The sequence below is a fragment of the Nilaparvata lugens genome, chromosome 11 (assembly GCF_014356525.2).
Source record: "Nilaparvata lugens isolate BPH chromosome 11, ASM1435652v1, whole genome shotgun sequence".
In the NCBI taxonomy this organism is placed as follows: domain Eukaryota; kingdom Metazoa; phylum Arthropoda; class Insecta; order Hemiptera; family Delphacidae; genus Nilaparvata; species Nilaparvata lugens.
The window spans coordinates 28,096,879-28,110,654 of NC_052514.1; the positions used below are offsets into that span (position 1 = coordinate 28,096,879).

At 32.5% G+C, this 13,776-nt stretch overlaps 2 protein-coding genes across 2 annotated transcripts; one reads left to right on the forward strand and one right to left on the reverse strand.

Moving 5' to 3' along the window:
* The first annotated feature begins 95 nt into the window (after positions 1-95).
* LOC111056384 (adult-specific cuticular protein ACP-20-like) lies at positions 96-6,367 on the forward strand. The gene is made up of 3 exons (XM_022343747.2): positions 96-149; positions 3,559-3,861; positions 5,377-6,367. Exons 1-3 carry the CDS (start codon positions 135-137, stop codon positions 5,650-5,652), a joined length of 594 nt encoding a protein of 197 aa, XP_022199439.2. The 5' UTR covers positions 96-134; the 3' UTR covers positions 5,653-6,367.
* Positions 6,368-6,696: 329 nt separating this feature from the next.
* LOC111056380 (cuticle protein-like) lies at positions 6,697-13,776 on the reverse strand. Its single transcript, XM_022343743.2, has 4 exons — positions 13,648-13,776; positions 12,091-12,201; positions 10,349-10,628; positions 6,697-7,832 (listed from the first exon to the last, which is right to left on the reverse strand). Exons 1-4 carry the CDS (start codon positions 13,660-13,662, stop codon positions 7,285-7,287), a joined length of 954 nt encoding a protein of 317 aa, XP_022199435.2. The 5' UTR covers positions 13,663-13,776; the 3' UTR covers positions 6,697-7,284.

Here is a 13,776-nt window from a genome sequence, read left to right on the forward strand (position 1 = left end):
CAATGTCGTAGACCTACTACAATGAAAACAGTGAATGAAGAAAATGGAATGTATTTTAGTATAAATTCGTTGCTATCGGAGTGTATATTCGCAGTTTCAAGTTGGATTTGCTCAGTAGCACAACTAATACTAAAATGGATTATATACAGGTAAGAGACATTTTCCATTTTTTTCCAAAATATCAATATTGAACATCTGTAAAAAATTATATTATTTGAAATGCTCAAAGTACGACGAAGCAGTCTGAATTCTATGATTAAAAACTAATATCGGGGCACCGAGCTTCGCTCGTTATTTATTTATTGACTTTTGATAAATGAACACAATTCTTTAAAATGTTTGGGGAAGTACTAACAGGCACAGCCCAAAACTGTTTTTTTCCGTATTTTGATTTATACACTATAAATAGTCCAGAAAGTAGGCTATGTTCCATACACATGAATTCAGGTTCAATTTTCTGTTCAAACATTTGAAAACAAAAAATGTATAATTTAGATTATATACAAACTAAATTGAATAGCATAATAACACTCACCAATCACTTGAAATTGTCAAATAATGATCAACTTTGAAAATTATGATATACTCTAGTTTAGGAGGATTATCATGTCGTGTCAACAAATCAGATTATGTTAATCAAATCAATTAAATTGTCTAGCTAGATAAAATTTCTCGCTGATTGATTATGATTACACAGCTGGAAATAATTCTGTCTCTCTCCCACACAGGGACACGCATCTTCTGTTATCGAGAAAAGACGAAATTATCATCTGTTTTCCAAGGATGAATTATCCTTTTAATGTCGTTCAGCGAGTTTTCCAAAGAATGAGACCTAGTGCAATCGAATCTTTATATCATAAACCTACTATGTTCAAAATTTCGTGAAAATCGTTAGAGCCGTTTTCGAAATCCGTAAAACAAAAATAACCAGATATAAAAATAGCCAGATATAAAAATAACCAGATATAAAAATAACCAGATATATAAATACAGAAATTGCTCGCTCAATATAATAGAATTAGCTTCTACTCACGTTTGTGTAGCGCCTTCGGATACTGGACCCCTTTTCAACCCTTTTCAACACTATTATTCAGCAAGACGAGCAGAATCCATGAAGCTAATAGCTTTCAATCATGAAAATCAGACTACCATGTCATAAATTAAGTGATCATTTTCAAGTGATCATTAAAAAATAGTTCGTAATGGAAAGAAACATTGAAGAGTATATTATTTTATTTAATCATATCATGAGTTAATATAGGCGTATATTATTGCGATTGAATTGAAGTATTTTCAAGTTGAATCCGTATCATTGTGAATTTGTGAAAGTTGAAATAACAGGGCTGCCCACTGCCCACCTCATCAAGCCCAATGACGCACCCCTCTCCATGTCACTATATCTCCTCCCAAATAACTCAACCTCGCAAAAATAGTCTATTCTGGAGTAATTAGTAAGTTTAGTGAGTTCTCTGTGTGAATTGTATTTTTCTGGCTCCAAATGTGAAATTGCTCAAACATTTTTTAATTGATGATGATTCGTCAAAATTTGAAGTTTTTTGTTTTTGTTCTTTCCAAGTGGTAATAGACTGAGTTTCAAAGAGGTGAAATCATAACTCTAATTTGGACATTATTGGTTTTGTCGAAATTTGGTGGAGAAATAGTACAAGGTGTATCCTTAGTTTTCAACTCCCGAACTGTGCTTTTTTGTGAAAATGATAGCTACAGAAATAGATAAATAAATTAAATGAAAAAACCAAACAAGCATTTTAAAATAGTAGTTCTGTGAACAGTAGACCTCGCGCTCAGTAAGTTACATTGACCTGTTGTTATGTTTTCTCAAAAATTAATAAATAATTTATTAATTTAAAATGTCTAGAAAAAATCCTAAATAAATATAGCTTTCTGTCCTATCGTACCGTGACGTGTCGTCCCGGAATGTGAGTGTGAGCGCTGTTATCAGGTCTGGCTGCAACTGTCTACAACGTTTATGGAAAGATACAATTTTCAAGATGTTCGATGTTTTTGAACGGGTAGTATTATAGTCAACTGTCTACTAACGTTGATGAAAAGATAAATTTTCAAGATGTTCGATGTTTTTGAACGGGTAGTATTATAGTCCACTAGACAGCTGATTTATGATGAATAATTCTATAGTCTGATTTTTACGGTAATATTGGCGTATGAAGGAGGCTCCTTTTTCCTTTTATATTATCCTTGAAATGGAAAATTTCCAAAAACCTTGTATATACGTCGACGCGCAATTTAAAAAGGAACATACCTGTCAAATTTCATGAAAATCTATTACCGCGTTTCGCCGTAAATGCGCAACATAAAAACATAAAAACATTCAAACATTCAAACATTCAAACATTCAAACATTCAAACATTCAAACATTCAAACATTCAAACATTCAAACACTCAAACATTCAAACATTCAAACATTCAAACATTCAAACATTCAAACATTCACACATTCAAACATTCAAACATTCAAACATTCAAACATTCAAACATTAAGAGAAATGCCAAAACGTCGACTTGAATCTTAGACCTCACTTCGCTCGGTCAATTATTTTTGAATGAATATAAGTTGATTTTCATTTTTTTATAATTTTCGGAAATTGCCACTTAATCAGGTTATAAAAAAATATATTACAAACATGTTCATGTAATTTGCATTCTTTGTAATAATATCAATTTATTAACAGACATAAATGACTTCATATTGTAAGTTTTGTAAGCCTATCAACTGCTACTGTGGGCAGTGAGGATAGAATGTAATTTATTACATTGGTTCTGTACTCTGACTGTAGGTACATCTTTAAACCATGTCACTCTTGTTTACTCAAACAAGAATCTTCCGTACCCAATTGAAAAAGAAGATTAATTTTTATATTAATTTTGTAATTATAACATAAATTATCGTTACATGTTTTTCAGTGGCGTAGTATTTTTGAAAATTGTGATGAGAATGAGCGCACTGTGACATGTTAGCTTAATCAAATACTGCTTATTATAAATAAATACTATTTATTTTAAATCTAAAAATATTCCATGAGAGATAATTTTTTTCCACATTCATCGTTTTCATCTTATGAGAGGATTTACTAAGGGTCTCTTCACACTCGCTACGATGAATTACTCCCTATCTCCCAATATTGCATCCAAGCTACGAATGAGAACGGTACAGTTTCCTAGCTTGGATTTTTCCATAGAGAAACGAATACTACGGTACTATGAGTTATAATTCGTTTGTCTCTGATTTAACATTGGGAGATAGGACGTATTTTAGCGTAACGTAAAGAGTATCATCACAATTTTCAAAAATACTACGGCACTGAAAAACATGTAACGATAATTTATGTTATAATTACAAAATTAATATAAAAATTAATCTTCTTTTTCAATTGGGTACGGTACGGAAGATTCTTGTTTGAGTAAACAAGAGTGACATGGTTTATAGATGTACCTACAGTCAGAGAGTAAGTATGGAGAGACCCCAAGACCTAAGATTGATTTTTCTTCTGTAACTGATTCGTGACATTGCTGTTATTTAGATGATCAGCCTGATTGTGCTTGTGGCATACTTGGCACCTACCACTACACAGCAGAGTTTGGATCATGGGCATGGGCATGGAGCTGTAGGATATGGACATGGCGGTTTCAGTGGCCTAGGTCATAGTGGACATGGCAGCTTCGGTGGACATGGCAGCTTCGGTGGACATAGCACCTTCGGTGGTCATGGACAAGGATTTGGTGGTCATGGACATGGATTTGGTGGTCATGGACATGGATTTGGTGGCCATGGCAATCTTGGACATGTAGGATATGGAGGTCATGGACATGACGTGGATTACCATGTAAGTGCTCTATAGTAAACCAATAATAATAGTTATTGTCTGTATTGGGAAAGAAGCAAATTTGAGCAAAGTACTATTCTTCTTCAAGTATATAATGCTTACCGTGGATGAGTGTATGAATGAATGGGATTGGACAGGAATTACTATTATAATATCGTATATTAATATTACACAACATAGTTTGGATTGGAATAGGATTGGACAGGAATTACTATTATAATATCGTATATTAATATTACACAACATAGTTTGTAGCGTGAATGTTGATGTTGTAGAGCTTTTCCATAATAATTGAAGAGACTTAAAAATGTTGTCAAAAATCAACTTTATTTAAATAAAAATTAATATTTTAGCTTTTGACAACATTAATATTTTGGATTTTTGACAACATTTCAAGACTCTTCAATTATTACAACATAGTTCAGCAACTTTCTTCTTAAAAATAACAAAGTTCCTTCAGCTTACCTACAAGTTATGTTTTATTAACAGGATAGCTTGAAAAATAGTTTTCTCTCTATTCAAATGGATGTTCAATTTATTATATTCATTCATTCATTCTTAATTCATTTATACAATGATTATTACATTATCAAAATGATAGGTAGAGGAAAAATAAGGTAACCTTGTGCTATTCCTCTCCCGAATTTAGATAGCACATAGTCCGAAATAGGTTACCTAAGTCTTGTAGTTCTTCAAATTCACAAAATTTTCACAAAGTACATTTTAAAATTTAGATGCTTCATTTTCCTCGTCTGCACGCGAATTGATATTATTTTCATTGATAGCTGGTAAATAAAATACAACTCTCCACTCAAATGATTCTATTTGCATCTATTGTAGCCGTAGTTAGCAGCCGAATACAAACTCCAGACTCCAATACAAGTTTCAACTCTCCACTCAAATGACTTTATTTTCAGTCACTCAATAAGCATTTTCCAGGTGATAGTCCAAAACAAATTCCGACTCTCCACTCAAATAATTTTATTTCTATTCACTCAATAAGCATTTTCCAAGTGATAGTCCCATACAAATTCTAATTCTCCACTAAAATTACTTTATTTTCATCTTTTGATCCTGCATTTTGCAGGCAAAAGTCCATTACTAATTCCAACTCTCCACTTAAATGACTTTATTTTTTTATTCATTGATCTGAATTTTGCAGGCCCAATACAAATTCCAACTCTCCACTAAAATTACTTTATATTATATTGATCCTGCATTTTGCAAGCAAAAGCCCAATACAAATTCCAAATCTCCACTCAAATATGACTTTATTGATTCCGCATTTTGCAGGCGGAAGCTCATTACAAATTCCAACTCTCCACTTAAATATGACTTTATTTCCATCTATTTATGATTCACCTCATTTTGCAGGCAAAATCCCATCACAGATTCCAACTCTCTACTCAAATATGACTATTTATGATTCGTCTCATTTCGCAGGCGAGAGACCAATCTACAAATTACAACTCACAATTTCAATTTATTTGTATTCATTTTTCCCGCATCTTGCAGGCGAAAGCGCAGTACAAATTCGACTACTCAGTGCACGACCCTCACTCAGGTGACGTGAAGAGCCAATGGGAGCAGAGGGACGGCGACAAAGTGCATGGAGGCTACGCCGTGAAGGAGGCTGACGGCTCGGTGCGACACGTCGAGTACACAGCTGACAAGCACAACGGATTCAACGCGGTCGTCAAGAAGGGAAAAGGTCATCACTGGCATGTCTATGGTGACAAGGGTCATGAGCATGACAGCAGCAAGGGAGCCGATGCGGATCTCAACTACTGAATGCGAATCATCTAGAAACTGTGATTTTATGGAACTTTTACTGGAACCTTCTCTAATTGTGTCATGAGCATTGCAGCAAGGCGGATGCTGATCTCAATTACTGAATCTGGATCATCTAGGAACAGTGGTGTTAAGGAACTTTTATTGGAACCCTCTCCAACGTTTATGTCGGTTTATGCATGAAAGAAAGAAACAGAATACTTGGCTACATAATTTCATGGGTTCCAAGTGTCGTAATATTTTCTACTAGAACCGTGGTTGGAGACTAATTTGAATTCGCAAATGTTTATTTGCCAAGTAATCTGCTGAAAAATGGAGATTCAGCTCACTTATTTTGCTTTGAAAATCATCTATGTCTTGTATACTAGGTAAATTAGGAAGGAAATACCCTTCAATGATGAAAGGAGAATAAAAGATCTCAAAATTTCATTTTATCTCATCGTACGTATATGTATGTGTCACTGTGTTACCAATATAATGTTTCTGTTGATTTTCACCTGCTAAAACACACAGTACTGACTAGACAAGAAAATAAGGTTTAACAATCAATATGATTTTGAAATTCAGAGAGCTGTTCTGATTAATAATCTTGACTTCCAAGAACATTGTTTAAGAGCTTAATATTTTGATGTGTTGATTTTGTTATTATAATTGATGAATTAGTAGATAATGCTATACGGAAATAAAATTTTTATTTTTCTACAAAAAAAATAAACTTACTTTTCATTTTCACATTTTATAAACCCATTCACTTAATCTCTCCGCAAAGTATTATTAGTTGATTATTTATTGTATTTTTGACTATTTTAATTTTTTGAGACAAGTCATGATAATAATAGATTAACTTTATTTTTAAGAAAGTTTGATTTTTAGAGTAGGATTCACCTACTAAAATATTCTATAACTTTTGGTGTGTGTGTATTTATAAAATTCTTTATCCATAAAAAATCGTTCAATGCAAAGAAAAAATAAGAAAATAAGATATTAAGCTTTTCCATCGTGCTGTTTGAAGAAGGAAGCTATGTGAAAAAGAATAAGAGAATTTAAATAAAATAAATTTGTATGTTCCAGTGGAAAACGTCAGATCAATTCATTTGAGAGAGAAAAAAGTGGACAATTGTGATTTCAAAAAAGTGATCAAGAGACGATTTTGAAATAAAAATATCAATACCTTGGAATAAATATAATATTGACATCGTAAAAGTAATAGAGCAATTGGGTGAAATTAATGTGATTTGCAAGAAAAATACCTTCATAATCGACACACAGATTATACTGCACTGAATGCAATTCATCACTTTGACATTGACAATACTAATATCAACTAAGCACAGTAAAATTCAAATTATTTGTAATTCAAATATTCAAAGTCTTTTGAGCATTGTTTGTTCATTGGTCTGTTAGGCTGCATCATTGGACTCTCAAGTACCAAAATATAGGCCTATACCTATTCCCTGACGATTGAAAACAGTTATAATTAAAACTGCTCATAAGTGTTGTGTATGTTCGATAATGTATTATGGATAATTTTATTGTTATTTATCCTGAAGCATGTGAATTTTTAGTTCATAATTTCCATGAAACAGATACCAGATTCATCTTACCCCGACAATAATATTCCAGAGACCAATTTCATTGAAAGTAATATTGTGTGGGTTGAAATTGTTGTTGATAGTCTGCTATCAAATTCCGATGTCCCAAAGTCAAATATTCATAGGGCGATTGAAAATTATAAAAATTGGAGGGAGCTGATTGTCTCTGACGTGAATAATACTGAGGAGGAATGACGCCTGATGCTACCAGCGGTTGTGACGCCAGTTGTGATGCTACCAGCGGTTGTGATGCTACCAGCGGTTGTGACGCCAGTTGTGATGCTACCAGCGGTTGTGACGCCAGTTGTGATGCTACCAGCGGTTGTGACGCCAGTTGTGATGCTACCAGCGGTTGTGACGCCAGTTGTGATGCTACCAGCGGTTGTGACGCCAGTTGTGATGCTACCAGCGGTTGTGACGCCAGTTGTGACGCTATAAGCGGTTGTGACGCTACCAGTGATTGTGACGCTATAAGCTGTTGTGACTGTCGGTAAGGTCTGACTGGAGATGGTGATGGAACCCTCAATATAGCGTATCCATTGTCATATCCAGCCAAATTTCTCAAAGTAAGAATCCCTGGATCACCTCCTATTGGAGAAAAATTATGTCATTGAGTTTCTTTGAAAATAATTGATCACTTATAAAAGCCCCTAATATACGAGCGTTTTTTGCACTGAATTTCCAGAAAATGCATCCTCTTATGAGGATGAGCATCTTTTTTGCTCATATTATTTATAGTTGACCCCTTAATGACAATGCATTCAGCTAACCAGCTAAAATAATTCAGAGCGTCTGAGACGATCATATAGTTGGGGGCTTTTATTGGCTTGAATTGTTTCTTCCATCAATGATAAAGTGTATGCTACAAATCGATCCAAACCAATAAATATATGCTACTAAAAAAGATGAATTGAAAAAAGAATCCTTGTATATTTTTTTGAATGCATCATTCATAATGATTGGAGAGGGAAAATTCACAATTCAATCTATATTCATGAAGGTCGCATAAAATATGACCTTCATAAATAGATTGACTTGATATAAGATACTCATTCCATGTTAATAAAACAAAATAAAACTTGTAGCTTCCTTTATTTATTAAAAAACTTAAAATAGTTGAACAACTAGTTTCGGTTCTAAAACCATCTTCAGGTTCTAAAATAAATAAATAAAATTCAATAACTGTTTACTAATTGATATAAAACTGACATATGTTTAAATTCATATGACTAATTATTTATGGTAAAAGTTATTAAATTTAAATTTAAATTTATATTTTAAAATTTTAATTTATTCATTCATTTTTAATTTTATCAAAAATAGGATTATTTAAGTCAAATTGGATTATATTTATTAAATTATTCCTATTCAATTTTGCAGTTTTATAGATATAAAATTCTTCTTTTACATTCAATTTATTACTTTCACTACCAATGCTTATATTTTCATATTAGAATTTATATTGATATAATTATGATTACTCTCAATTAAATGTTCAGCAAACGCTGATTTTTGAGTAGTATTTTTTGAATTTAAAGCCTGAATATGTTCATTGAACCTTTTTTGAAAACATCTACGTGTTTGACCAATGTAAAATTTTTCACAATTACTACATTCCAGTTTATAAACGCCTGATTTTTTAAATTGTTCTTGTTGTATTTTTTATTAGAAATCTTCTTTATTAAATTAAAAACATTATTTGTTGTTTTGTATCCTAAATAAAATTGTTTTGCAAATGTCTTCCTAATTGCCTTATTGAGAATAGTGTTGTATGGAACACAAATATATTCCTTATTTTCTGAATTTCTATTATTTTGTGGATTAATTTGTTTATATTTTTGCTTATATATCATCTTATCAATAAATTATGGTATCATATCCATTTGTTACTGCAAAATGTTCCATAATTTTCTTTTGACATAGGAATATTCATCAATCTATAAATCATTGATCTGAATGCTGCTGTTTTTTGCTGCCATGGATGGTTAGAGTCTTTTGGAATAAGAGTATTTGTATGCGTGGGTTTCCTGAAGATATTAAAATTATGTTTCTCATTTCTCTTACTTATTTCCAAGTCTAAAAAATTTATTTTCTCTTTTTGAACTTCCATAGTAAATTTTATAGAAGGTGAAATTGAGTTTAAATATTTTTCTAAATCTTCATGTGTTTCATTATTATTATTATTGTATAAGCATATTATATCATCAACATATCTATACCAATAAATGATATTTTCTCTCAAAGGATTATTATTATCATTCATAATTTTAGACTTCTCCAAATTGTTCATATATATGTTAGCAAGGTATCCTGATAATGGTGATCCCATAGCTAAGCCTCATTCCATGTTGTATTCAAGTATTTTGAAAGGACTACTTGAAATATATTAATTACAAAGAATCACCTATCATATTCATTTTTTTGTATGTTGATTATTAGGCCTTTCTATAGTTGTCTAAAATCTTGAATTGTGTTAATTCTTTGTAGGCTAATAAATTATTCAACGTAATTTGTAAAACTTACTGTGCTATACAGTCTACTCATTCTGTTTGTAAATTGGAAATTCCACTCTGCTTTTGAAAAACCAGAAGGTACAGAGACAATATTGGGTGGTGGGTGTATATTATACTTGTATAACCTGAATAATAAGAAATCTATTATTGATATATGTAAGAAATCTATAGAAAAAATATGACAGACAATTCATTTGCAAATCAATCTGGATTTTCCTAATAATTTGAAAATTTCTCATTTACTATACTTGTCATACTTTTCTGTCTATGAAATTTTTTTCCACTTGTTGTCTGAATTCTGATGGAAATAACAATAAAGTAATTTGGTCGATTAAAGCACTTTCAAAAATCTTGAGATATTATTGAGAATCCTCACATGAATATTTCCAAGATTCTATAGTCGTGTTAATTCCTACTGCGCTTCAACTTGCCAACATTTTGCTCCAACCAGAGCATTTATTTAGTTTAAATATTCCCCAGACATCATAAAAAACACTACCGATAGTAATTCAATTCAAGATTTTATACTTTCTCAAAGACATGTCAGATGACCTCATCACTATTCCTTGCAGCTTAGCCTTATTAACTCACCGAATCCCGGCTCGACGAACTTAGTCGGCGTCACCGGAGGCGGAGGCTTGACAGGTCTGCCGCCTCCCGGTCTGCCACCTCCTGGCCCAATCCTCTTGACAACGGCAGTGAAGCCACTGCTGCCCCCTGCCACATAGTCCACCACCCTCAGCGACCCGTCCGCCTCCAGCAGGCTATACTGTCCCCGCACCAGGTCGCCGTCACGCTGCTCCGACTGCTGCTTCACGTCTCCCGTGTCCGGCGAGTGGACGCCGTAGTTGTACGCGTAGCGGGGGTGGTCCTGACAAAGAAATACAAAACACGGTGTTTAGATATATTTTATCCATCAGGACAAAATTTCGTTATGGTAAATTTCATTTCCATATTTATTTGTGAATGCACAATGAATAATTATGTTTTATTTCATCTGTTTTGGGTGGTTTCGGATAATATTAAACTGAGTTCACAATGAAGTTGTCAACAAAATGTTTTTTCCGTGCTTATAAATTCTATGAGATTGATCATAACTTGGCAAACGCATGTGTTTGACCATTCACGTTCAATCTTGTATAAGGATGAGAAAAAACCGTTTTGTTGACATCTTTTGGTGAAAACGCAAGTTTTGATGTGTTATCTGTCTGTTTTGTATTTTATTCGTGTAGAAGATGGAGTATAATATAGTAATAGTCCTATCATGTACTTGAAAGTTTGACGCGTCATATAGGCCTACTGCAGGAGCGCTGCTTCCTTGATTCAGTTCCATATGACGAATGAGAAAAGATGAGAGGAAGAAAAGAAGAAAAATCACAGTTTTTTCTAATCCAGTGAAATTCACTTTAAACTGTCAGAATTCCTTATGGATAAAATACATTCCATCAATGGTGACACACCAACTGCGGACAAGGCAAATAACAATAATAATAATAATTGGGCAATATCTGGTTTCAATTGAAATTAATAAAGTTAGAGAAACAAAAGCTCACTTTTACTATAGGGTAGAAGTGATAGGTTTGCATGATTTTGAAAAATCCTAGAAAAATGCTCCTTTTTTGAAAATTCGTAGCTCCGAGGCCAAAAATGGTAGAGTTCTGCGCAAACACTCAATTTATTCGAAATTTCACTATCATCAATTTTGTAGAGAATGCTTTTATCAAAAAACTCATGATTTTCGAGATTAAATGGAAAAATAGAAAATGTCAGAAATTTTTGGGTTTTTCGGGGGTTTTGGGGGTGAAGCCGCCCTCTGGCGTGTCAGCAAATTCCAGTTTCGAATTCAGCGCCCAAAATACATATAGAATCGTCGAGAAAAAATCTTTTGGGGCTGTTTCCTGAAAAATGACCATTTGATCACTGATATGAAACAAAATTCGGGAAGGAAATGTTTTGGGCTGAACCTGTTGTTCCTCTCCCAAATCATTTCAATGAATTGCTTATCATTGAGTCATCCGGAACTAGTTGTTCTTGTATTTTGTATCAAAAATATTTTTTTTTTAAAAAGGTTACTAAGGTATTTTTTCAATCATTTGAATCATTGCAAAATTAAATTAGCAAAGAATGAAATAATCTTTCTCTCTATGTAACTTTGTCACTTAACGTGATTTCTAATATATAATGAAAAAAAATGTCTACAGATGATATTCAATAAATTATGGTAGCCTATTTAATAATAATCATTTAAAAAATTATGTAGTTGGTGCTTATAGAGGAATAGGATGAAAATAGTTCAATTTTCATATCTTGATATCATATATTGATTCACTCACCTCATCAGTAGTGTCTATAGCTCTCACTTCTTGAAAACCATAAGGCAGAGGAATGGCAGGGGCAGGTTGACAGTTGCATGATTCATACAGCAACCAAAGTGTCAAAACAATCTAAGAAAAAGGAACAAGCTATAGTTATCACACAATTACATAATAACCACACTGAACTCATTATTAATAATTCATTCATATTAAATTACATGAAGATGAATTTTATTTTGCTGAGGGATGATGCCCACATAATGAGCTATAGGCTTGGGCGTGAATAATGAGAAATGAATAATTCTAAAGAAAGGCTGAGTGATTTTTCAAGAGAAAATACTATACAATTCATTAATTTCATATTTCTATAATAATTCCAATATCATAGAAACACAACAGAAATATACATCTTTTCAAACAACAATTGTATAGTTATATATCGTTCAAGTTACCATATTATTTATTGTAAATTACATCAATATTGCTATTTTTGGAGAATATTTAGACACGAATTTGACTGCTTCACTATATTCTTAAATATACTAAAATTGATTTGCTAAGTTTCCATTACAGAGTGATTTATCCTTTTTAATGGTGGAACTATCATTTTAATGTTACTTTATTATTCGAATAGGAAGACTACGCTGTATATCCTTTATCCATGGCTCTTTAGCGCTTTTCAAGAAATAATATAACTTATAATTTTTGACATTTGTGGCCATGAATTTCATTTTCAGTTCAATGATGATGAATTTTATGCTCCCAAAATATATATTTATATCATTATCCTTGTCGCGGATAATAATTTACGCTCTATTGGAATCTCTCAATTCTTACATTCTTCTAGACAAAAATAGGGATGATGGTTTCTTGATCCATTCCGAGCTGCGATGTATTAACACACTTTTTTCTACGTATTTCACACAACATGCAGTCAAATATTAGAAAAATAATAAATACAAATATTAAAAATTCTAAGTAAAATTCTAAATAATCAAAATAATTCATTATTTACTTAAATATTTGACTGCATGTCGTGTGAATTACATAGAAAAAAGTGTGAAAAACATTAATTTTCAACAATCAAAATGTTGAAAATTATCGCGAGACGGTCGAAAGTACTACGGTCAGTACTGTAAGTGAAAGAATTTGATTATTCACTCAAATATATGACTGCATGTCGTGTGAAATAAAGTAAATAGGAAAAACTGTGTTAAAAAATATGGTTTCAAATTATCAAAAAAATTATTAATAGAACTATAAATTAATGTATAATCAACACAAAAGGAAATTATCAATGATATGATCATGAATAGGTTTCAACTCAGGAAACCAGCACACACATTTTACACCATACACTTTGTGAAATGGATTATTTATAAACAAATACACTGGAGAAAATCACAACACACTTCCACAAAGTCACCTGCTCTGTGACAACACTGCTTTTCTGTTGCACAACACACTCAAAAAGTAGATTAATTTAATCGATAACCATTTAACTACTAGAAGATTTGATCATCCTGCTATGAAACGGCAATAAAACTGATTGAGTGGAATTCAGCCTGATAATACCTTAATAATATCCATGACAACGCCGCTAAGACCTCCGCAAGAGATGTGTTCCCATGCACGAAGGATGCGTTCAATTTATATGCAGGAACCGCGGCCAAGGCTGCTTGGCTCAGTTGCATTGTTTTTCAA

Coding starts and splice junctions, on each gene's coding strand:
- LOC111056384 (XM_022343747.2), top strand. Junction 3,862..5,376: donor GACATGACGTGGATTACCAT/GTAAGTGCTCTA, acceptor CGCATCTTGCAG/GCGAAAGCGCAGTACAAATT.
- LOC111056380 (XM_022343743.2), bottom strand. Junction 10,629..12,090: donor CTATAGACACTACTGATGAG/GTGAGTGAATCA, acceptor TTTCTTTGTCAG/GACCACCCCCGCTACGCGTA. Junction 7,833..10,348: donor GTTCGTCGAGCCGGGATTCG/GTGAGTTAATAA, acceptor TTTCTCCAATAG/GAGGTGATCCAGGGATTCTT.